Consider the following 25589-nt stretch of genomic DNA (forward strand, 5'->3'; position numbering starts at 1 on the left):
AGAGAGAGAGAGAGAGAGAGAGAGAGAGAGAGAGAGAGAGAGAGAGCTGAGGGGAGGGGGAAGAAGGGATGCTAGGTGAGTGGTTTCATTGGTTTAGTAGCAGAGCAGCATTGAAGGAGACTGAGCATATTTTTCCTTCTCTCTCCTTCCCACTTGCTCTCTCTCCTCTTTTTTCTTCCCTTTTCTTCCTCCCTTACTTTCTCCCTCACTCCTAAATGCTAACATCATGCCAGATTCTCCCCAGAAGCCCATCCTGAAGGCCAAAGTTCAGTTCTAGTCTGAGATGTCCCTGTTTCTATATCATCTCCCCACCCTTGAATGGGACCTCCACACTTTTAAAAGGAGAGGTCCTTTCCCTTCCTGGTGTTCCAGTGGTGACTTAGCTCTCCTGTTCACCTGGAGAACCTGACTTCTTCACCTTTTGGGTGCGTGTTTATGCATGTGTAAGTGTATGAAAAGGGGAGGGCAGAAGACAGTATGATAAGGGGGCTCAGATTGGTGTGCAGGGTTTTGAGATAGGGAGTCAGGAGCCATGCCACACTGACCTATGGTGACTTCGAAGGTGATAGGCTTGTCTCCATTCTTCCGGTCAATCATGGAGGCCTCCAGGAAGGCTCCAAAGAGAAAGAATTCTTCCATTTTCCCTGTGCAGCTCTGGTGAGGAGGGAGGGTGAGGGACTGCTGAGTCACAGACTGGGCAGAGAAGTTCTGGGACCAGGGCATCTCCCTCTAGCTTCTTATGGGCAAAGCTTTCACACTGGGAGTATTTCCCCTTAACCTCTAAAAATTGTCAGACAGGATTCTGAGGTTCCTACCTTGATCTCCAAGGTTTACAGAGTTCTGGGGCTGAATTCTTTCTCCAGAACAACAGAGACAGCTATAGCTCATAAGAGACACCATTGAATGGCAAGGTTGGGTTTAGGATTTCTGGTGAGAAACTCCCACTTGGATTTATCAGCATCTAACCAACACCTTAATGAGGTGAAATGAATTCTCAATGGCCTCTGGGCAGAGGATAGATAAAACTCAGGATAAGGAAGAGTCATCTGGCAAAGGGGTGCCAGTTCTCCATCAGGAGGCCCTGGCATGATGCAGGGGACTGGCACTGGGGCTCCAGGAGGGGAGACCCTTGGGGCTTGATACTATGCTAGTCTTGGACAAAGTGGCATGTAACTCTGACCTAGACATATCCTAAGACCCAGTAGGTGGTTAACATGTGGCCCTGCTGGACTCAGATGTGCAAGAAGTAGAGCTTGGGATGCTGAGTGGCTGAAGTCCCAACTGTAGGACATGAAAGGAGTGAGAGATTCGGTTGGGACGGGGCTAAATGGGGTCAGACTTTGGGATACAGTGGGGCTCCAGCCTAGAGCCCTGGCCAAGCACTAGACTCACATCAGAAACGGGCGTGGCTTGTTCCACCTGCACCTCGGTGGAGCTGGTGAGCTCCGGGTTGGACGTGTCCAGTATCTCCATGGCTAGACCCAGCATCAGGCGAGCTCGGAAGGAGACGCCTTCACCCAGTCCCTCATTCAGGTCCTGGTGCTCGTCCAGCAGGGTGTAGTTTCGAGTGGAGCCATACATATTTACCCAGGCTGGGCCCAGAGTAGGCAGGAAGCCTGAAACAGGGGAAGGGAGGGTTTGGAGAAGAGTAGGATGGGAAGCCTTCCATAGACCCAACTGGGAAGGAGGCCTAATCTAGGGCGGGGCTCGCTGCTCTCCCCATCACTTCATCCTTCCAACTCCTTGGCTTCCTCTGGCTTCTGTGCAAAGGAGAAGAGTTCACCCAAGAAGGGGAGGTAATTCTTTGTGAAGAAGGTGTGGAGACAGAGTGATATAATGGGAAGAGCACCGGGCTTCACCTGAGGACTTACCTAGGTTCAAATCCTAGCCCTACCACTTACTACTTGGGACAAATCACAGCTTTCCTGTGTCTTAGTTTCTTCACTTGTAGAATGAAGGGGTTGGACCAGAAAGGTCTCTTCCAGTCCTAAATCTGTGATCCTATGGTCCCTTTCAGTTCTGGATACATAATCTTATGACATGATATGCCTGCTACAAAATAGGTTCTTAAAGGATTATTGATTGATTGATATGGCGTGTTGATTGGATGACTTAGAGGGGGCAGGTTTCATAGTTTTTTTTTTTTAAGATTTTATTTTATTTTATTCTTACTTTTTTTTTTTGGAGAAGGGAAGGTAGGGCAATTGGGGTTAAGTGACTTGCCCAAGGTCACATGGCTAGTTTTTTTTTCTGTGTTAAGTGTCTGAGGCTGGATTTGAACTCAGGTCCTCCTGACTCAGGGGCCAATGCTCTATTCCCTGTGCCATCTAGGCACTTTATTGGGTGTTATCTACTCTCTTTGGGAAACTGGGCAGGGGAGTGATTCAAGCTGAGTGTTTAAAGCTCTCTGTTTTATGGTAGTAGGGATGGCTTGTGAGCTAATGAAATGCGAGGCCTGCTCTCAAGGAACTTACATTCTGAGGGATAAGCTATTAGATGAGAGGAAGCATGGCATAGTGGATGGAAATCTGGCTTCATAGAACCTGGGTTCAGGTTCTGTCTCTGACACATACTTGCTGAAGGATCTTGGGCACATCATTTAATCTCTCAGTGCCCTCAGGCAACTCTGTAAAATTATGTTGCAAAAGTTGCCCAATTTACATTTGTAGAAGGAGTTTATAAGATCATGTTTTCCTTGCAGAAAAGTCCCTATATTAAAGAAATAATTGGTCTGAATCCCCAAACTCCCCACAAATCCATAAGATAAAGATAAACTGGGAATGGCATTTGTAGGGACAGTATTTTTTAGGGTATCCTCATAGAACAAAGGAATCTTAGAATTGGGAGAGACCCAAGGGTCATTTAGTCCAATTTGTCTTCCATGGCCATCCCTGTTATCTGGATTGCAGAGGGGTAGGGGTTGGATGTAGTTAGGTGGGCTCCAGTCTCTTCTGAGTGACTTGAAAGCCACTCTGTTCCTTGACCTCTCAATATTGGTTTTAATATTCTTTATTATTTAAAAAAATTATTTATTTATTCATATATTCGTTTATGTATATGTGTATATGTACACACATTTCATGCAAGTATGTGTACATATATACACATATATACATACATATACACACATGTGAATCAGGTTCTGTTGGCAAAACCCTTTTCACCATAAGGGATCCACCCTGCTAACTCTGCCATGAGAACTCTTGGATGTGATTGCCCATCTACCTCAGGGTTTTCACCTACTTCCCTCCTCCCTGCTCCTTATCTGTCATCAACCTCTCCTAGTCTTTACCACTGACCTTTGTCTCCATCATTGGAAATCTTTCGCAGGTCAATGAAATGGGTGCCAATGGCTACGTCATTGACCTTGTCTGAGTCCCGGATCTGCACCTTCATGCGTTTGCAGAGTGGGGGGAACAGGTCTGTAAAGACTACTTGCTCATTCCACAAGGGCTCATAGCTGCTCTTCTGCACAGATGTTTTGCCCTGTCCAGATGGGGGAATGTTAGTGGGTCAGGGAAAGGAGAGAGAATATACCTCATGTAAACTTCCTTCCCCCTCCCCTAATTTTTATCCTAATTCTCCCTTCTCTGGGCACTGTGGTCTCCCTACCCTTTGAAGTTAGGGGATCTGACTCCTGCTGTGTTTTGAGGTCTTTGCCATGTCCAATAGAGACTATTTCCTTTTCTTGTTGTTGTCGTCTCTGTATTCCTAGCACCAAGCACATGGCCTGGCACAGAGTATAAGCTTTACAAGTTCTTCTTGAATTGAACTGAATGTCAAGGGTCCAATGAGTTCATATCTGTCCTGTGGGTTTTTGTGTCCTCAAGCCTCCCCTCTTCCATTCCCCTTCCTCCTTGTGTTCTCATTTCCTTACTCTCTCTTGCTTTTGTTACCTCTTAGTCCCAACTCTAAAGCGGGAATTTTAAAATCTTTTTCTGTGTCATGGCCACCTTTGGCAGTCTGATGAAGACTATGGACCCCTTCTCAGAATAATGTTTTTAGATGCATAAAATAAAATGTATAGGGTCACGGAGGAAATGAATTATATTGAAACATGAGTATCAAAACTTACACACACATTTATATCAATATCTACATCTGTATCTGTATCTACATTGACATCTACCAAGCTCTTGGACCATGGGTTAAGAACCCTTACTCTAGAGAGAGGTTCTAAGCCCAAGAATGAAAGATAAGACTCTACTTCCCATCTACCCTCCTCTAACCACTAGGTCCCTTGCTAGCTCTCTCATCTAAGTGCCAAACTTCTGTTTCCCATCTCCCCCACCCCAAACCATTAGTGTTTTCCTTCTGAGGGTAACCTCTCTACATGCCACTGTATATAGCTTGTGTATTCACAAGTGTTTGCATCTTCTCTCCCACATTAGACTAGGAGCTTCTCAAAGGAAGGGGCCCTGTTTTTGTCTTTCTTTGAATCCCTAGCACTTAGCAAAGTGTCTGGCATATAGTAAATGCTTAATAAATATTTATTAACTGACTGAACTACTGACATCCTGAGCAACTCCCCCCCCCAAGCCCTCCCAGGTACCTTTTGGCCAGCAAAGAAGACTTGGACGTAGGGGTCGACAAGGTCCTTGTTTTCGCCAATGAATGCCTTTTTCACGTTGGCCATGAGGCTTGTGTTCATACGGGGCAGCCCCTCTGCCCGGTATATCTTCACATAGAAGCGAGCCCACTGGCGCTCAGCAGGCACCCCCTCGGGGAGCAGTAAGTTCCTGCCGGCACATGCAGCTGGGGGCCTTGCAGCCAGGCTCCCCTTTTCCCCTCAGCTAGGACCTGTGTCTTCATTCTGCCTACCTTGCTCCAGATTCTTTGACCCACTGGACCCAGGACCCAAAGGTGTTTTTGCCCCTGTCATCCCTAGCAGTTTCCTGCATTGTTCTCAGATTTAGGCATCTGTATGCCAAATAGATGCCCCCTATATTTCTTTTTTTCCTTCAGATTTCTGCCCTCTGTCTATTGGAAGGTAGAGTAAAAATCCCTGGGTCCCTGTGTTCTTCCCCCTCTCTCTCTTCTATTCCCACTTAAGCAAGCAGTAAAGGAAGCCTAGAAAGAGGAGGAGAGGCAGTACATGCCATGCGCAGGCTCTGGGAGATTAGTTGAGGCTCCTGAAAAATAGGCCTGTATCCTTGTGGAATTTTGGCACAGACAATGACTATGTGGGACTGCTGAAGTAGATTACATGGGAGGCAAAACAGGTAGACACCCTGGGGCCATATGGGACTGCCGCTCTGGGGGCAAATGCATTTCTGCTGGATCAGAGGCAGTGGGAAAGGAAGGGTTGGGATCAGGAAACCCCCGGGATTGGGTGAGATGGGAGTCCTCACCCCTCAATGTCATCCTCTTCGGTTTCGTTGGCCTTGTGGGGAGTCTTGATGTTGTCTCCCTTGCCCACCACAGCGATGTCACACTTGACATAGCCCTTCAGCCCAGCTGAGATGTCATCTGGGTCTGACAGGATAGCCCACTTGTGATGGAACTGGTGTTCTGCAGATGGAGGTAAGGGATCTTGGTGCTGCTCCCATTTCCCAGAATTCTAACTTAACCTTCTTCTGGGTAGTGGTGGGGGAGGGGGAAGGGCAAAGCCTATTTAGAGAAAATACCATTTGCTCCTGGAGCAAGCAGAGGTTATTAGCTATGGGACAGTTACTGATTCATACCATACTCCTAAGCCTCTGTCTATCTCTTCACCATAGTTCAAGTTGCATTCATTCAGAGCTGGGAATGTCAACTAAATGCCCAGGATAGTAGAAGTAGGACCATAAAGTAAAGGGATTAAAAAAAAATAGTCAGACATAGAAAAATCCATATACCTAATCAATTGTCGGTTTCTTAATAACAGCATTTATATAGCATTTTAAAACCTGCAAAGCACTTTGCAAATATTATTTTATCTTCACAACAATCTTGGAAGGTAGGGGATATTTTTATCCATATTTTACTGTTGAGGAAACTGAGGCAGACAAAGGTTAAATGACTTACCCAGGATCACACAGTTGGTAAGCATCTGAGGGTGGATTTGAACTCAAGTCTTCCTGACTCCATACTCAGCACTCCATCCACAGTACTACATAAATGCTTTCAAGCTACCCTTGCTCAAAGCATCCTTGGAATGGCTCTTTTAGGAACTGCTTCCAGCGCCAGTTCATGAACCACAGAAGAGAATTAGTTTCATTGTTGTATTGCTATACCTCATGTCTATGCAACTATTCCTTGGGTATTGGAAAACATGGTCAAGCTACCTTACCACCCCAGAATAATGTAATCTTCCCTATTCATCTGAAGATGGTCTCTACAGTATTGCTATGAGCTTAGCTTGCCCCTCTAGGTTTATCCTATATCCCTGGAGCCTCTCAAAGGCCCTGAAAACCAGTGCTTTCAATACTTCCCCATTCTTCCTTAATGGTAGTGCATTTCTTCTGAGATTATTTCCAGTTTTTCCTGTACTTTTTATGCACCTAATTGTTTGCATATGACAAATATCGTAAGTTTTGCCTTTCTTTGTATATCTAGTGTTTAGCACAGTGCCTGGCCCACAGTAGGTAGTTGAATGCTTGTTGACTTGACTCTGTTGCTGTCTAATTGTCTTCCTTCCCAACATATGTCTATAGACTTATGTTAAGATATATATACAGAAACAAGCCTATTTACAAATAGGATAACTAATCTCCACACTGGCAGATAATACCTGCCTGGGAGGGGCAGCTAGGTGGCATCAGGGATAGAATGCTGGGCCTGGAGTCAGGAAGACTAATTTTCCTGAGTTCAAATATGGCCCCAGACACTTACTAGCTGTGTGACCCTGGGCAAGTCACTTAACCTGGTTTGACTCAGTTTCCTCGACTCTAAAATGAACTGGAGAAGGAAATGGCAAGTCACCCTAGCATCTTTGCAAAGAAAACCTCAAATAGGGTCACAAAGATTTAGACATGACTAATTGATTAACCTGTCTGGGTGCAGAGAAAAACATGGCTCAAGAATTTAAAAAACCTAATAAAGTGAGCTTGTTTTATTGATATTATTGTTTTGGAAATCAATGATTTTAACTCACTACATTGCTCTCTAAGAGAAGGTTTGCCTTGGAGTTAGGAAGTGTCCAGTTTAAGATTTGTCTGTGACGAATACTGTGTCTTCACCGGCTGTTAGTATCCTAGGCATTTCTCTAAAACCCTAATTTCCAGAAGAGTTGTCCATCAAATTTACATGGGGGAGGGAGGATGCATTTCTACATCATTTGCCCACGTGACAAAACCACAGATCCAGACAAAGCAAACAAACAGAGTTTAGTGAGAGACAAACTGGATTAGGAGACTGCTGGCCTGGGAGTCAAGAAGACCCAGGTTTAAACCCTGCCTATGATACATGCTGGCTCTGTGACCTTTTCCCTGGGATTTCTGTGTTGTTGGAGAGAGTTCCCTTATGTGCCTTGAAGGGATTGAAATAATTCAATAATATTATACTGGTGTATGTGAATGTATTAGTATGATAATAGCATAACTAATAATAATAAAATAGTTATGACTATAAAATATATACTCAAGTTTAAAATTGCACCAAGACTTTTGGGATACCCCATATATATGAGGAAATCAGTGCTATCTAAGACAATTAAATTAATAAAACTGTTTCATTTTAAATAAATATTTTTTGGGTCATTAATTTCTTAAAAAAAACTTATTGCCTATAGATCCAATAAAGGTAGGCCTTTTTATTTGTTTATTTTGATCTTTTTTCATTTACAATTTTTTAAAATTAAATTTTATATTGAATTTCTAATTCTTTTTCCTCCCCTCCCCCACCCATTGATAAAAGAAAAAACCCATTTTTAATATACATAGTCAGCATTAGTTTACTTTTTAGTTCATTGTTTTGAACTCTTAAAAGTATCTTTAAAATGAACTTTATTACACTTTAAAATCTGGTATCAAGCTTGTGTCTACATTTGGGGGGTCCAATTTTCACATGGGCCTTAATAAGGACATTGAGTGGTCTGCATCCCCCTGAGCTCCCTACACTTGCCAAATGATTCACACAAATTTGTGTTTGCTCCAACCAAAAGCTGCATAATTTTGTATAGCCTGGCCCTGAGAATGCCCTCCCACCTCCTTCATCAGTGTTTTCTCACCTCCTTCCTGCCATCCCACTTTTTCATGGTCACCATACCCGAGAGGCTCAGGTTTGCTCTTAGCTGGTTAGCAACTAATCCCTGTTATATTGTGTACTGATAATTGGGGTCTTACCTGATTGTATGACTATTTCTTAGGAGTTTTTGTATCTGAAGAAATATGAAAAGTGGAGAAACCAGTCTTTAGGTTGAGCTTTTTGGAGACTGAGTCACTTAGCCTAGGTCAGGCTCCTCAGCTTGGATTCTAGCTCTGACACTTACTCTTGGGTAAGTAATTTCCCCTTTTCTTGGCTTTAGTTTCCTCCTCTATAAAATGAGCACATGGTCTGGATAATCTTTTTTTTTTTTTTTGGAGGGGGGAAGGCAAGACAATTGGGGTTAAGTGACTTGCCCAAGGTCACACAGCTAGTTGTATGTCAAGTGTCTGAGGTCAAATTTGAACTCGGATCCTCCTGACTCCAGGACCTCTATTCACTGCTTCACCTAGCTGCCCCTAGATGATCTTTTAAGGTGCCTTCCATCTCTAGACCCTGTGGATTAATATAGTGTGTGCTTTGGGAGGTCTGCCCTGCCACCCTTTTCTCATTTCTCATTATGCATTGAGTCTATTCTGGGGAACTTAAGACCAAGGGTTTGTCTTCCTTGAGCCTTTGTGTTTTGTTGATTGTCTCTACTTAAGAAAGTGATGGCTGTGTAACCTTGGGCAAGTTACTCAACCCCAATTGCCCACCAAAAATGCAAAAAAAAAGTGATGAAAAACATGCTAATATTATAGATTAAACTTAAAAGTGTGTGATAAGCACTTTGGGGGGTGGGGAGAGGAGCTAGTTGTTAAATATTTACCAGCATATCCCAGCATGGACCCCTTTTGGCAGTCTGGTGAAGCCTATGGATCCTTTCTCAGAATAAATTTTTAAAAAAAATCAAAATCATAATAGAAGGGGGTGGCTAGGTGGTGCAGTGAATAGAGCACCGGCCCTGGAGTCAGGAGGACCTGAGTTCAAATCCAGCCTCAGACACTTAACACAAAAACTAGCCATGTGACCTTGGGCAAGTTGCTTAACCCCAATTGCCCTCCAAAAAGCCAAAAAAAAAAATCATAATAGAAGGAAATACTAAAAACTTTAGTTAGTAGTTAGTGAAAATAAAGTTGTAATTTTTTTCCATTCAAGTTAATGGACCCCCTGAAGTAAATGCACAGATTCCTTAGCGGGTGGTGTGGTCCATGGATCCCAGGTTAAGAACCTTAGCATAACACAGGAAAACAGGGGTCTGCTCACCTTTGGTCATTCCTTGCTTCCTGATTAGGGGTTCCTGCCAATACTAGCTAGGAGGATATAGTATCAGAAGAGGTGAATGGTAAAAGACTCTGCAGCAAGAAGCTGTTGTGAAGTAGTTTGCCAATTAATAGAAACTGGCCCTGGGGAAGTAGGAAGAGGATGACAGGGGATATATGATGGGGAGATAGAGACCCTGAGACAGCTGTGCCCCACATCCCTCCCAACTCCTCCTGGGTCGAAGACTCTGGGATGCCATGAGCATATGGGGAGACTGGGAGTGTCCAGATAGGGCTGAGCCAAGGAGGGGCTTACTTGGGTTGGCACCTAGCTTCCTATTTTAACTAATTATCTTTGATAACTAGGTGTTACGGCAGCTAGGCCATGCAGCAGATTGAGCAACTGGGCCTGAAGTCAGGAAGATACATCTTTCTGAGTTCAAATCTGGCCCCAGTCACTTACAAGCTGTGTATGTCACTGAACCCTGTTTGCCTCAGTTTCTCATTTGTAAAATGAGTGGCAGAAGAAAATGGCCAACCACTCCAGTATCCTTGCCAAGAAAACCACAAATGGGGCCATGAAGAGTCAGACATGGCTGAACAACAAACTAGGTGCTAAGCTAGGCTGTTTCTACACCACTGCTGAGGACACGTGTTGGCAGAGCCCTCTAACTCTCAATGCCTTAGGGAAAAACCCTAGCTTTCCTCTCTTACTTATGGCTCTGATAACCGATTGCTTAACCAACTAGAGTTCTCTCATACTGATCTGTTTTATTCATGACCTACTGTCTCTGATTTAATGAGTTTTACTTTGTGGTGAAAATGAATGTAAAACTATGTATTACAAAGAAAGTAACTTTTATCTCATGGAAGCTTGGAATGTAGTGAGAAATGAGGAGCAAGGGAGATGTTTAGGAAAAGAAGCTGTATGCATATAGAGGTGCCTCACTGATCTAAAACAGGTCAAGAAACCGAGTCTCAGTGAGGTTAAAGATCACATGCTTAATAAAATAACAGATTTAGACTTAGAAGGAACTTTAGAGAAACATCTAGTCCAACCCCCTCATTTTACAGATGGAGAAACTGAGGCCCAGAGATGTTATATGACTTACCCAAAGTCACACAGGAATTAAATGGCAGAGTCAGGATTCAAATCCGTCTTCTGAGTTCAAATTTGGTGTTTTTCCACTGTACCATTGGCTCTTTGAGGGAAGGGACTGTTCATTTTTATGAGAAGCAAGGATTGATCTGGGATTTGAATGATTTAGATTGAGACGAACCAGTGGGACTCATTTGCAAAAGAAGTTTGCAGAGAGGACCTGAGTTCAAATCCTGCTGTTACCACTCACTGCCTTTGTGACCTTGGGCATGTCACTTAACCTCAATAGTCCTCAGATATAAAATAAACAGATTGGACTTGATGGTCTCAGAGTCTCCTCCAGCTTTAAATCTATGCTCCTGTGATTCTATGGTGGGTCTTGAATGACATTCTAGTATTTGCCTCCATATGTCCTGACCAGGCCAGAGGAATTAAAGGCAGTATTATAGATTCTATGTGTAACCCTCAAACTTAACTGTATTCCATCACTGTTGCTGTCACCAGGGACAACCATTTCCCTTCCCCCCTTCCTCCAAACCAGGACAGACAGGTTTTATCTAAGGCCAATCTGGTTGTCAGCTAGTTTTCACTGAAGGATTTGGTAAGGATGCTGAACCCTGGAGGGAAGGTGGTGGACATCTTAAAATTAGAAAGTCTAATAGCCAAGTGTGTGCTGAAGCCAGCTGGCATTGTTTCATGAGAAGCAATTACTAAATTTTCAATGTGAGCTCTCACACCTCAGAAATTGACAAGTGCCACAAATCAGGGCTTGATTTATTGTTTTGCTGATTCCTAGACTTACAAAAAGTGATGGAGAAAATGTTAGTGTGGGTGAAACCTAAAAGTGTTTGGGGGTACACTAATTTTTTCAGAGAGTTGATTATCACCAGCACAGCCCTGCAAAGAGCTAAACTTTTTGGAATCACCAACACTCCCTGAATAGAGGGACTCCATCATGGATGCATCTGAGGCCAACCAGCGCCAAATTGACGTTACCAACTTTCATTAAGTCTAAAAAAACCTAGGTCATAGTTTCAATCTCTGTCGGAGAAACTCTGCACAGAATCCAGAATCTGCATTGGTCTCATAGTTAAAAGCTGCTGATGAATTGTTTCCCTAGGCAGCATAACGTCACATCACACTAACTCACAGTCTCGGGTTTGGAAAGGATCTCAAAGGACATTTGTCCTCCGGGTTTTGAATTAACTTAATCCACACCTGCAGTGAGAGTCCCTTCTACAATATGCCAGACAAATGATTTTCCAGCCTTTGTTTGAAGACCTTCAAGGGAGTGGAACCCACTACCTCCCAAAGCTATTTTGGAATAGCTCTAATTTTAGGAAGCATTTCCTGACACTAAGCCTAAAATTGTCTCTTTTCAACTTCCTCCCATTGCTGTGAGCTCTTCCCTCTGAGACTAAGCAGAATAATAGATTGAGTCCTTTTTCTGTATGACTGCCCTTCAGAATACTTGAGTCAGTTCCTAGGTCTTGCTGTAAATTTTCTCTTCATGAGCTAAATTGCCAAGTTCCTTCTATTGATCCAATTCTCATCTAACACTTCCTTCTTTTTATGTATATATATATTTCTATTTATTTCATTAAATGTTTCCCAATTACATGTAAATTTATTTTTGGATGGGGGAAGGCAAGACAATTGGGGCTAAGTGACTTGCCCCAAGGTTACACAGCTAGTTAAGTATCAAGTGTCTGAGGTTGGATTTGAACTTAGGTCCTCCTGACTCCAGGGCTGGTGCTCTATTGACTGCGCCACCTAGCTGTCCCCTAACACTTTCTCAAGGTCCTTCCTCAGTCTCCCTCATTCTGATCTCAGATGAAAGGCTGGCTCTTCTCCTTGCCAAGTCAAGCCTCTCTACATGGGCTCTAGATCCCATATTTGTCCCCACCTCCTCATCTCTTATTGTCTTCTAAACCCTCTGCAATCTGGCTTCTGATCTCATCATTCAAATGAAATTGCTCTTTCCTAGGAAGTAGGACCAAGATGGAGGAGAAAACGCAGCAATTTGCCTGAACTCTCCTTAAAACCCCTCTGAGCACCTTAAAATGATGCCATAAAACAATTCATGAGGTGGCAGAATCTACAAAAGGACAGTGTGAAGTAAGACAACTTAGAAGTCTAGCAGGAAAGGTCTGTTGTCTCTGGGTGAGAGTGGGGCACAGCCCAGTACAGGCCGCACAAGCACACAGACCTGGCCCCAGCTGAGCAGGAGCAGGTCTTGGGAGCCACTGGTCCACAGACAGTAAGGGGATCAAATGACTGGTCAGAAAGACATTACAGGGATCTCTTTGCTAGCACTGGGGGCAAGACTCTTTTTTGTTTTTTAAATCAGTTGGGGTTAAGTAACTTGTCCAAGGTTACAAAGCCAGTTTTTTTTGTGTGTGTGGGGGTGTTAAGTATCTGAGTCCTCCCAGGGCCTGCTCTTACTCACTGCTCCACCTAGCCACCCCTGAGGGCAAGACTCTGTTGCTTTGCTCACTGCTCAGATCTGGGTCACAGCCCTGGGTGGTAGTCCCAGGGCGAGGAGGAGCACCCTTGTCACAGTTCCAGGGCAGGAAAGAGTGCTTGTGGTCATTCACGACCAGAGTACAGACCAGGAGAGTAGTAAATGTACCTCTTCTTTGATCATACCACCTTGGAAGAATTGAAAACTTTCAGGTCCCTAGAAGTATCTCTGAAAACAGTTGTACAAACACCTGAAGTGCACCCTTCACCCTGGAAGTAGATCCCTACTTTAACAAAGAATTAAAAGTTAAGAAATAGACAGGAAAATGAGCAAACAACAGAAAAAAATTCTGATCATAGAAAGTGACTATGGTGACAAGGAAGATCAAAATACACACTCAGAAGAAGATAACAAAGTCAGAGCTTCTACATCCAAAACTTGCAAGAGAAATGTAAATTTGTCTTAGGTCTTGGAAGAGTTCAAAAAGGATTTTTAAAACCAATTAAGAGGGGCGGCTGGGTCATACAGTGAATAGAGCACAGGCCCTGGAGTCAGGAGGCCCTGAGTTCAAATTTGACCTCAGACACTTAACACTTACTAGCTGTGTGACCTTGGGCAAGTCACTTAAGTTCAATTGCCCTGCCTTCCACCCACCTTTCAAAAAAAAAAAGAAGATAAAATCAAGTAAGAGAGGTAGAGGGAAAATTGGGAAGAAAAATGAGAGTGATGCACGTAAATCATGAAAAAGGAGTCAACAGCTTGGTAAAGAAGATAAAAAGAAAATACTGAAGAAAATAACACCTTAAAAACCAGAATAGGTCAAGTGGTAAAAGAGGTGCAAAAAGCCAATGAGAAGAAGAATGCCTTGAAAAGCAAAATTGGCCAAATGGAAAAAAGAGGCACAAAAATTTACTGAAGGGAAAAACTACTTAAAAAGTAGAATTGGTAAGGGCGGCTAGGTGGTGCAGTGAATAGAGCACCGGCCCTGAAGTCAGAAGGACCCAAGTTCAAATCTGACCTCAGACACTTAACACTAACTAGCCATGGGGTTGCACAAGTCACTTAACCCCAATGGCCCTACCTTCCCCCCTCTAAAAAGCAAAAAAAAAAAAAAAAGGCTGAAATGGCCAAATGGAAAAGGAGGTACAAAAGCTTACAGAAGAAAAGAATTCCTTAAAAATTAGAATGGAGCAAATTGAAGCTAATGACTTTATGAGAAATCAAGAAACAATAAAAACAAAACCAAAAGAATGAAAAAACAAAATAGAAGACAGAATGAAATGTCTTATTGGAAAAAACAACTGACCTGGAAAGTAGATCTGGGAGAGATAATTTAAAAATTGTTAGTCAACCTTAAAGCCATGGTGAAAAAAAAAGCCTAGACATCATCTTTTAAGAAATTATCAAGGAAAACTTCCCTGATATTCTAGAAACAGAGGGTAAAAGAGAAATGGAAAGAATCTACCAATCACCTCCTGAAGGCTAAACAGGGTCACAAAGGATCGCATGCGATGGAAACTACTGAACAACAACCCTGTATATGTCTCCTGTGTAACGAGTTATCTTCAGGCTTTTGTTCCCGTTAGAATATATGCTCCTTGAGGGCAGGGATCGTTGTTTTTGTCTTTCTTTGTATTCCCAGTACTCTGTGCAGTGTCTGGGACATAGCAAGCAAATGCTACATGTGCATCGATTGACTTCTGTTATCCATTTCCGGACATTCTCTATCTTATCAACATCTTTCTCAAAGTGTGATGAAATGTGATACCCAGACTGGAACGCAATGTGGTCTGACCAGGATAGAATCTAGCAGGACTGTCACTTCCCTAGTCTTGGACACTTTGCCTTTCTTAAAGCTGCCTAAAACAATATTAGATATTTTAAACTGCCAAATCACAATGTTAACTCATACAGTGGAAAAAATGCTGGATTTGGAGTTTGGGGACCAGGCTCTAAATCCTAGCTCTGCCATTTACCACTTGGGTGACTTTGGGTAACATTTGACAGCTACCTATACCTAAAATGAGAATAATTTAACTTGGATAAGTGACTTATCAAATTCTTTTGGTCTCAGTTTCCTAATTTGTAAGTGAAGGGGTTAGACTAGATGACTTATAGTGTTCTTTTCAATCCTAAATGTATCTATGATACTATAATCCTCTGAGTTATATTGAAAGTGTGGTGGGGCAGCTAGGTGGCTCAGTGAATAGAGCACTGGCCCTGGAGTCAGGAGGACCTGAGTTCAAATATGATCTCAGACACTTAACACAAAACTAGCTGTGTGACCTTGGGCAAGTCACTTAACCTCAATTGCCATACCTTCTCTCCCTCCAAAAAAAAAAAAGTGTGGTCCACTATGACTTCCAGTTCTTTTTCATATGAATAACTGTTATCAGCCATTCCTTCTTTATAATGAATATACCAAATGGAAGCCTGAAAAAATTTCAAATTGATTTACACACTGGTTTTGAACTAATTTAATCAAACAATTGGTTTAACTAATTGATTTATTATTTAATTGATTTGTCAACTGGTTGCTTTGGGATCATGTCAACATGGACCAAAAGAAAATCCAACTGAAGTCAATACTCCTTCATTTATATTATTCACTTTAGATCTTTGCAAGGCTTATTTTTTAAGCCAGACTTCATATCTGTTCCCTATGCTTTGATTGATGGAGAAATAGCTAACTAATCCAGATCAGACTGAAGATGTAGCACCTAACCTTTTCTATATCCATGAGACTTGGATAACCTCTTACATAGGGATAGCTGCAAGGGCACAGAAATTAGAGTCAGGATATCTGGGCCTAATCCCTGACTCTAACGGATGAGCCATTAGATAGAGGACAAGTCACTCTTTCAGCATTTGCTTATCTTTAAAATAGGGATTACAATACTTAGGGGCAGCTGTGTAGCAAAGTAGATAGAGTGCCAGGCCTGGAGTCAGGAAGACCTGAGTTCAAATGTAGCCTCAGACACACACTAGCTGTGTGACCCTGGGCAAGTCATTTAATCCTATTTGCCTTAGTTTCTTCATCTGTAAAATGAGCTGGAGAAGGAAATGGAAAACCACTCTAGTATCTTTGCCCAGAAAATCTCAGATGGGGTCATGAAGAGTCAGACATGACTGAAATGACTAAACAATAAGAAGAGAGACAGCGATTGTCCTGCTTACTTGTTTGACTGTGGTGGGGAAAGCCTTCAGTAAAGAGATGGCTTTTGTAATTATCTTCTATAATGTCATCTGGACCCTTAAACTATCATACCAGCATAAAATGCAGCAGAGGGAAGATAATTCATGTCCCTGAATGACGCAGTGACCCTGGCCAACCATCATTCTATGATGAAGCAGGTTCTCAGCTACTCATGTTTACAGCCACTCATCAGGTTGTATAGATGTGAATAGCGTCGACTCTAATGGCTCCCATTTACCAAGTACAAAGTACTTTCCTCCTAACAAACCTGTGATCTAGGCAGCAGCATTACCCTATTTCCAAGATACTGATTAGGAGGCTTAGAAAGGTTAAAGTGATTTGTCTAGAGTCACACAGCAAAGTGAGAATGTGAAACCAGGTCTTTTGACTACAAGTTTGCTGTTCTTTCTACCATACCTTGTTAAACTATGTCACAGGGGTTATCAGATACTTGACCAGGGGTCAGACTGGATGTAATCCCTTGTCATATGGAAGGACAGTTCCAGGCCCAGTGCCCTGTCCACTGAACCACCCAGCTACCTTCTACCTGCATAGAGTAAGTACCTTAGTCACTTCTGGGCTTCTCTGCACACAGCAGATGTTGGCCAATTGTCATTCTTTCCATCATTCCCCACTATAGGCACTTTTCCTGCTCCTCCATATTTTTCCCTCTCTTTTGCCTAAGCTTTAGGCCTACAACGGACACATAAGCACGTTACTTACTCTGCCAACCATCACGATTTAAGAGTATGCTGAGCCCTGAGAAGATACCACTCTAAATGGTGTTTGCAAAGCTGTAGGCAAACATACCAATGGGGACTGCGATGTGTTGTAGGAGAATACCTACATTTTCTTTGAGGTTCTAAGTGCCCACTAAATTTACAGGCTAATAGATTTGGATATAGAGAGAACCTTAGATGTCCTTTAGTCCAATCTCATTTCACAGAGAGAAAAATGATGCTCTCAGAGACACCAAGTGATTTATTCAAGGTCACACAGCAGCACCACTATGATCCAAACCCAGGTCCTCTGGCTGCAAATCCAATATACTGTCTACTGCATCACGAGCTGAGGATGCATGACTAATCACTGAGACACATGTACAAGCGCGTGGCCCTTTGCCAAGCTCGGCCACTTTGTTAGTTCCTGGTCACTGAGCCACGTCGGTGGTTACTTATTAATTTAGGTGTATCCTGTGCCTTCTCTTCCTCCTTCCCAGCTGATACATTTACTGGGATGCCGTGCCTTGATGATGATCAGGTGGCACCTTTCACCAAGGGGTGTCCTTTTACTGGCCTGATGTGAGCTGCCTCAAGCACTGGAATGTTACAGAAACACCTTCTCCTCCTTGTGTGTCTGCAGTCCCTCATCAGGGTGTAGGCAAACAGTTATTAATCAAGTTGTGGGTATCTGGCTACTTGTCAGCTGGCTGACATGCACTGTGTGCAGAGAACCACAGCAAGGCCTAGGTATTCCATGCATGTAGAAGGCAGCTAGATGGCTCTGTGGATAGAACACTGGGCCCAGAGTCAGGAAGACCTGAGTTCAAATCCAGGCTTGGACATTTAATAGCTGTATAGTCCTGGGAAAATCACTTACCCTCTATCTGTAAATGTTTCCTCATCTACAAAATGGGAATAAAATAGCACCTCTCTCCTAGGCTTGTTGTAAGAAAAAAACGAGATGGTATTTATGTAAAGTGGTTTGCAAACCTTAAAGCTTCTTATGTTGTTGTTCAGTTGTGTCTGACTTTTTGTGACCCCATTTGAGGTTTCCTTGGCAAAAACACTGGAGTGTTTTGCCATTTCCTTCTCCAGCTCATTTTACAGATGAGGAAACTGAGGCAAACAGGGTAAAGTGACTTGTCTAGGGTCACACAATGTCTGAGGCTGCATTTGAACTCAGGGTGATGAGTACACTCTGTGCACTGTAGTGCCACTTAGCTGTCCCTAAGGATGTTATGGGAAGGTCATCTCCTTTGTGACTAGGGGCAGACAAGGTGGGTGTGGAAGGACAACTTCTGGGGGGCAGGGACCACATCATGCTTGTCATACTGATGCCTATGGATCAGTGTTGCACAGTGGACAGAGTGCTAGCCTCAGAGTCAGGAAGACCTGCCTCTTGCATGCTGGCTATATGATTCTGGACAAATGCCTCAACGCCGCAGATCTCTAGGCAACTCTCTAAAATGATAACTTACAGAGAAGGCACTGATTTGCTTTGACAAAGAAGTTTCCTTATTGGGGAGTTTTTCCCTTTACTAGTGAAATTACAGGCCTAGTCCTCATCTCCTATCTCCAGGGCTTTATACATAGAGACCAGAAATAAGGACCTGTCTGGTGATTTCACTGGTAAAAGAAAAACTCCTGGATTTTGCAAAAAGAAAAAAAAAACCAAACCCAAACCAAAAAAACCAAAAATACAAACAAGCAAACAGTTTTCTTCACCCAAACAAATGAGGATCTTCTCTACACTTATAATGTTGGAGGTAGGACTTGAACCCAGACCAAGCAGGCTCCAAGGCCAGCACTCTCTTCTTTATGCCTCAGAGTCTTCTGTGTTTTGATTTCACCAGTATTGGGAGCTCCTTGTATGGAGGAAACTCACTTATGGGCACCTGCTCTGCAACTCAGTAGGTGCTTAATAAATGTTGATTCCTGCCCCCCACTCCCCCAGTTAAGTGCCATTTGGTAGCTGCTGAAGGAATGAAAAGTTCTGTCAGTGCCTCTAAATTCTGGTTCTCTAAGAAGCACCTCTTGCCCCAGCCTTGCTGTCCCCCAGTGGCTGCTCAGCCGGCTGTGTGCTGCTGCTTATGAAAGTCCAGAGTTGACTCCTTCCCTCTCCCCACCTGCTGAAATCCTTTTTTTCCTTAAAGGCCTAGTTTAGTTAGCAGCATCTCTTCCATGAAGCCTTCCCTGCTTGGCACAGATGAAAACAATTCCTTCTGCTTCAAATTTCATATAGTGATTTATCTGGAGCTCTTCTCTGCATTTAATAGCATTTGGCCTTGGGCTCTGTGTAAGTAAGCACAGGAGGCAGTGACCTCTACCAGGAAGGGTGCTGGAGTTGGCCAACTTGGGGCGGAATCCTGATGGTCCTGTGTGACCTTATGCAGAGGGGAACCTGTGACCTGGAGGCCACCTGTGGCCCTCTAGGTCCTCAAGCATGGCCCTTTGACTGACTCCAAACTTCACAGAACAAATCCCCTTAATAAAAGGACATGTTCTGTAAAACTTGAACTCAGTCAAAGGGCTGTACTCAAGGATCTAGAAGGCCACAGGTGACCTCGAGGCCGCAGGCTCCCCACCCCTGAACTAACATCTCTGAGTCTTTGTTTTCTCCTCTGTAAAATGGGAGGAAGTTGGATTAGCTGAGCCCCAGCTCTAAGTCTTATGATAGTTCTGGGGGGAGCAGTGTTATGTAGTGAGAAGAGCACTGTTTCTAGAGTCAGAGGATGTGGGTTCATATCCCGCTTCTGCTATGTACTAGCTATGAGATATTGGTCAAGTGACTTCACTGATTTAGCCTCAGTTTCCTTCTCTGTAAAATGATGGCCTCCAAGGTGCTTTTTGGTTTTTCCACTGTTTCAGGCTCTGTCCTGGGTAATAAACTCAGTGAGAGCAGTGGCTGAGTTGCATTTCCTCTGAGTCCCCCTCCTGTAACAGCCGGTCTCAACCTCACACTCCCATAAGAGGTGCTCAGGCAAGCGAGAGTGTTACACTGTGTTGTACCTGATTACTCACCAGGCTCGCCGTTAGACACGAGGCAGTTTGGGGACCGCTCTACTCACCTGGCTGCAGGTACACAGTTCCTACATCCATCTTGAAGGACCCCACCAGGGTTCCACTCCGGAGAAGGTTCTTGGAGTGAATCACCTTCCGGGCAGAATCAGTAGCCATCAGTCAGAGTAGTATAGGGCTGTCCATCCACAGGGGATGGGGTTGGGTTAACTGGGATGGGGGCAGTGAGTACATCAGTCTTTTCTGGGGATTTGGGAAATTGAGTGGCCTGCTTGATTCTTTAGCCTGAGTGCAATCAGTCATTGGGAACTGTCTAAATGAATCTGGGGAGGGTGGAAGGGGCCGTGAGATGGGGGAGGGCATTGGCAGAGCAGGGGCTGCCCTCAGAGGCCTTGCTGGCATCCCCTGCTCTCAGCCTTTCCTGTACTGAGCCCCCTGCTCTCAGCTGCACGTGCTCAGGGCTGCTGCCCACACTCACCGAGATCTTGATGATCTTGTCGAACATGACATCAGGAGAGACGTGGAAGTCGAAGACAAAGTACTGGGGGGGAAGGATCCAGGTCTCCATGTCACCCAGTTGGCAGTGCCCAGACCCTTCCTCCTAGCAGTGCCCGTCTGCACCCCCCAACATGGCTCTGGTTGATGGCAGGAGATCCTGCCATTTCCCCTTAGCCATGGAGTTAGGACAAAGGAGAGCCTGGTTCCTCCCTGGGGAGGGGGACCCCTTGCTTGACAGGAGTCACTAATTGGAAAGGATCCCTGGCACCCTGCCCTTAGGGCTGGGCCAGTGCTGATAGGAGCAGGATGTTGTGAAACCCAGGATGCACTAGAACCCTGATTTACAATCGTGATATGGATATGTCAGAACCAGCTGCTTCACTAATATTGGTCAGGAGCAATCAGCATTCATTGTTCCCTATTACCAACAGCTCCAGGGGCCTAGAAGTGAGGCCAGTAGAACTCATTCCTTATCTCTGGGCCCTGGACCAGGGAAGGCAGGGCCTAGAGTGGGAGGAGAAAGTGTGGCCCCAGTAGCTAGAGGAACTGATCTTTGTGGAAGTTGGGGTCATGAAGAGGAGCAAGGGCTGATAACACATCACAATTATATTTAATATGCATGTGACCCTGGGTAACAGACACACAGAGACAGAGAGACAGGGACAGAGAGACAGAGAGACACAGAAACACAGAGAGAGATACAGAGACAGAAATAGGGTAGAATAGAAACTTCTTGGGTGCAGACCCTGTTTCACTTTTGTTTTTATGGGTCCAGTTTTTATGGGGCTTGGTTAATAGTTGGCACTTATTTATTGATTACATATGCATTTCATCTTTTATGTGCCAAACACTGCTTATCTCCCCCAATTCAATATAAACTCCTTGAGGGCAGGGACTGTTTCTGCTTCTCTCTTTGTATTCCCAGCACTCAGCAGCTAGCTCTTACCTGGCCCATAGGAAGTGGTTAATAAGTGTTTTTGATTGAGTAAATCCCAAACCACATTTCCCTGGTTTGGTGTTGGGCTCCTGACCAAGACCATGGAGATGTGGTTGTGATTTGCATAAAGACTAAGGAAGACCTTGGTTTCTTATACTCACACATGTTAGATCTAGGATGCAGAAAACTGTCAATGATGAGATGAGGTGGACCTAAGTCTATAAAAAAAGTCTATAAAAGGTTGCTATTTGCTTGTGTACTTGTGTCTTCCTTCTTCTCTGTTTCCCCTTCCCCCCCCCCCCGCCCCATTCCTCCAGAATGTAAAATCTTTTCATGAGCTATAGTTTCATTTTTTGGTCTTTGTTGCATGATGGATAGAGTTAGTTTAGGATCAGGATAGTCTGAGTTCAAATCCTGCCTCTGACACAGACTGGCTTTGTCATCCTGGGAAAGTCAGTTAACTCCTCAGCGCCTCAGACACCTCGAGTGGCACTGACTGTTGGTGGTAACAGTTTTCATACCAGAAGGTGCCACATTGGTAAAAATCATAGGTCTGGACCCAAACCAAAAACTAAATCAAACCAAATAAGAACCTTGCTTAATCAACTTTCACTGAATTGAACTGAGTCTACGTGAATTTGTTGGGAATGGTTTTGAGGAACCCACATAGAGTCTGTGACAATGGGAAACCTACCGAAGGTGAACTCGTAAGGAGTGGAGAGCTCAGTCTCAGGAACACAATTGTTTAAATGAGCAAGAAAGAAAGTTCATATAATCGTGAGAATGTTTTGAGCTAAAGGAAGGATCCTTTATAGGGAAAGGACAAGGAATGAACACAGGGCTAGAGTATTTGGGTTAGTGAAAAACAATGGGCCATCCAGTCAGGATCTCAGAGAAGACCTACATAAGGATGAAAGAAATGGAAGAATTTGGTAAAAACAAATAGAGGATCCCCCTTGGCCAAAGTCTTGCTTCATAGACTCTTGTGTTGAGGTGAGGTTGGGTTCTCAAAGCCTGCGGAGCCAATGGAAAGCCAGTTCTGTCATGGTCTTCCAAGATAGAAAAACTTCAAGTCTAGGCTCAGCATCAACTGTGTATGTTATGTGGTGACTGGCCTTAGCTGAGTTGTGACTTGTGAGTAGTGAGAGGCTCAATTCCAGGTTGGCCACAAGGCTGTTGATTTTTTGGTTATGTAAATCTTGAAGATGGTTTACAAAGGGGTTGTAATCTACCTCAATGATGGGGAAATACTCACATGGGGAAGAAAATGACAGATCTTTGCTATGTTAGAATGTTGAAGGGAAAATGGGCTCCAGAGAATGACTGAGGCTTATGCAATGATTGGCTTGGCATAGGGAATGGAGTGCTAGACATGTTAGGAAGACCTCAGTTCAAATCCCTCCTCAGACTCTTCCTAGTCATGTGACCTTGGGCAAGAAAATTCACTTTTCTCAACCTCAGGATTCTCATCTGGAAAATGTAGATAATAATAGCACTTGTCTCACAAGGTTGACCCATAGGGGTCAAATGACATAGTGAAGCATTTGCAAACCTTAGAACATTATACAAATGCTGTTCATTGTTATTGTGGTTGTTACAGGTGTTTACCTGGTAAGCCTTTGTATTTTGCTTCCAAAATGCTCCTTTAAGGGGTTTTCCTTAAACACCAGGAGACCATTGTGGGTTTCTGTCTTGGGGTCTCTTAAGGAAAACTCGACCTTTATATTGGTTAGGGACTTTTCCACAATCAAGGATGTGTCCCTTGCTACTACTACTACTAGCTTGTATTTCTATAGTGTTTTAATCTATGCAATATGCTTTTTACATTATATTTCACTAGTACAGTGTAGAGTACTTTAGATCTGTGGTCAAAAATTGGGTTTGAATCCCTATTCTGCCATTTGCTCTCTGTATCAATTACTTGTTATAGACATAGGTGGAATAGGCATGTTGAGGCATTGTTGGCAATACTATTGGTGGTACTGTGAATTCCAAGCCATTCTGGAAAGCAGCTTGGAAATATGCCCCCAAAGTCACAAAATTATTTATACTATTTGACTAAGTGATATTAATAGTACACCTACACGCCAAAGAAAGATGAAAAGGACTCATGTGAAAAAATATTTATAGCAGTTAGTTATTTTTGAAGTAGTAAAGAACTGAAAGTTAAGGAGATACTCATCAATTGATGAATGGTAGTGATGGGGTATGGGGTCTGGGAACCCCCATCCCTGAACTTTCCTTGAACTTTCCCATATGGCCAAGTCTCTGGAGTTTGCTGAGGTATCAAACTAACCCAGTCCACTGGCCTTTCATTGTGGCCTAAGCCCAAATCTCCAATTCTCTGTTACCTCTAACCTAGCCCAGGCTTTCATTGTCTGGATGGCCCCAGGTTACTTCCCACCCTTAATTACATCTAGACCCCTTTCACTTGACCTAGGTCCCTGGGGCACCTAGCCCTTCCTGGTCCTTCCCTGTTACCTCCCAGTCATCCCAGACTACTGGTCACTCCCATCCAGATCTTCTAGACCCCTTCTCATAGTTACCCCAGCCTACTGGTCACTCCCATTCAGATCTTCCTACTAGTCTTTTTTCTATAAAGAGTTAGAAAAGGGCGATTCTTAAAATCGCTAAGCCTTGTGTTTGACTGAAAGAAGGTTTGGGTCAAATTTATTGCCCTTGAATGTCAGGGTTCGAGCACCCCTAGACGTCAACCTTAGAACAAATTATTATATGTGAATATAATGGAAGATGGTCATATTGCAAGAAATAATGAAAGATTTGACTTCAGAGAAATCTTGGAACCATTGTATGAACTGGTACATCGTGAAATGAGCAGAACCAGGAGCACAATTTACACACTAACAACAACACTCTAAAGACACAGAACTTTGAATGACTTAAGAGCTCCCATCATTGCAATAACCAACCAGATTCCAGAGGGCAAATGATGAAGCAAGCAGGCTCTCCATCTCCTGTACATCAAATGAGACATATGTTTTTGGATATGGACAGTGCGGGGCCTTGTTTTTGCTTGGTTATACATTTGTTACAAGACTTTTATTTTTCCAATTTGAGAAGGGTATATGGGAGGAAGAGAAAATGCAAACTTGCTAACTGAAAAAATGATAAATAAAGATAAGATAGGTTGCTTATCACATTTGCAGATGAAACAAAGCTGGGAGAGCTAGCTAATAGACTGGATTGCATAGTTAGGATCCAAAAAATTCTTGACAGTTTAGAGTATGGGGCTGAATCTGGCAAGATGAAATTTAATAGAAATAAATATAAAGTTTTATACTTCAGCTAAAAAAATTATCTTTACAAGTGGGACAGAAACATTGATAAACAGCTATTGTTACAAGGGCTCCCCCCCCACCCTTTTACTTTTGGGGAGGGGTGGGAGAGAGATAAAATAAATACTTTTGAATTGACAAATGAAATAAAATGAAAACTTTAAAAATATTCTGTGTATATATATATCTTATCTTCCCGGTAGAATAGAAGCTCCCTGAGGGAAAGGGAGGGAGGGGAGGTCTTTTCACCTCTAGCATCTAGTGGATTTCCTGGAACATAGTAGGCACTTAATCCATTCATTGATTGAAGCATGAATTCCATTACCACTGTCCCTCTGCTTTCTCCTGTAAGTCTTTAGGTGGGGCTAGGGGGCTAGTTGCCTGCAGGGAATACAAATGGCTGGAGGGCATAGGATCTTTACTGATACTCACTTCCCCACCCTAGTCCATAAGATTCCAGTTTTCCAGAGGGATTGGAAAGAGGTTCAGGCAATTGCAGAAAACTTCTTTAAGAAGCAACTATGTAGTTATTCCTTAGAAGGGGAGGAACAAACCTAACACATAGGTCTCTAGGCTCTGTACCCTACCCCAACAGAGTAAAAGGTGTGGACCTGGGACCAATGGTGTTTCTGGAAGAGGCTGGAGGGTGGGACAAGTGACCTTCAAGCTAAGCTGCCCCAGGGCAACTGGATTGGCAGTGACTGCTGTGATTTGTGGAAGACCTAGCAGCTGTGTAGGACTATATGAATATATAGCAATATCTATATCTATATTAATATATGCCTCTATCTATCTATCTATCTATCTATCTATCTATCTATCTATCTATCTATCTATCTATCTATCTATCTATCTATCCATCCATCCATCCATCCATCCATCCATCCATCTATCTATCCATCTATCTATCTATCTATCTATCTATCTATCTATC

General features: G+C 43.4%; 1 protein-coding gene across 1 annotated transcript in view; it reads right to left on the bottom strand.

Annotated features, from left to right (window-relative positions):
- OTOF (otoferlin) overlaps window positions 1-25589 on the bottom strand; it is a 187330-nt gene that overhangs the window by 39246 nt on the left and 122495 nt on the right. The window contains exons 11-17 of the mRNA XM_069071807.1: window positions 20403-20465; window positions 19975-20059; window positions 5352-5511; window positions 4553-4739; window positions 3300-3486; window positions 1393-1616; window positions 546-654 (exon numbers count right to left, since the gene is read on the bottom strand). Coding sequence (XP_068927908.1) covers window positions 546-654; window positions 1393-1616; window positions 3300-3486; window positions 4553-4739; window positions 5352-5511; window positions 19975-20059; window positions 20403-20465 — 1015 coding nt within the window. The remainder of the gene's footprint in view (window positions 1-545; window positions 655-1392; window positions 1617-3299; window positions 3487-4552; window positions 4740-5351; window positions 5512-19974; window positions 20060-20402; window positions 20466-25589) is intronic.

The sequence above is a fragment of the Petaurus breviceps genome, unplaced genomic scaffold (genome assembly GCF_028583685.1).
Source record: "Petaurus breviceps papuanus isolate PSGF00001 unplaced genomic scaffold, PetGlider_PUasm1.0 90845, whole genome shotgun sequence".
In the NCBI taxonomy this organism is placed as follows: Eukaryota; Metazoa; Chordata; class Mammalia; order Diprotodontia; family Petauridae; genus Petaurus; species Petaurus breviceps.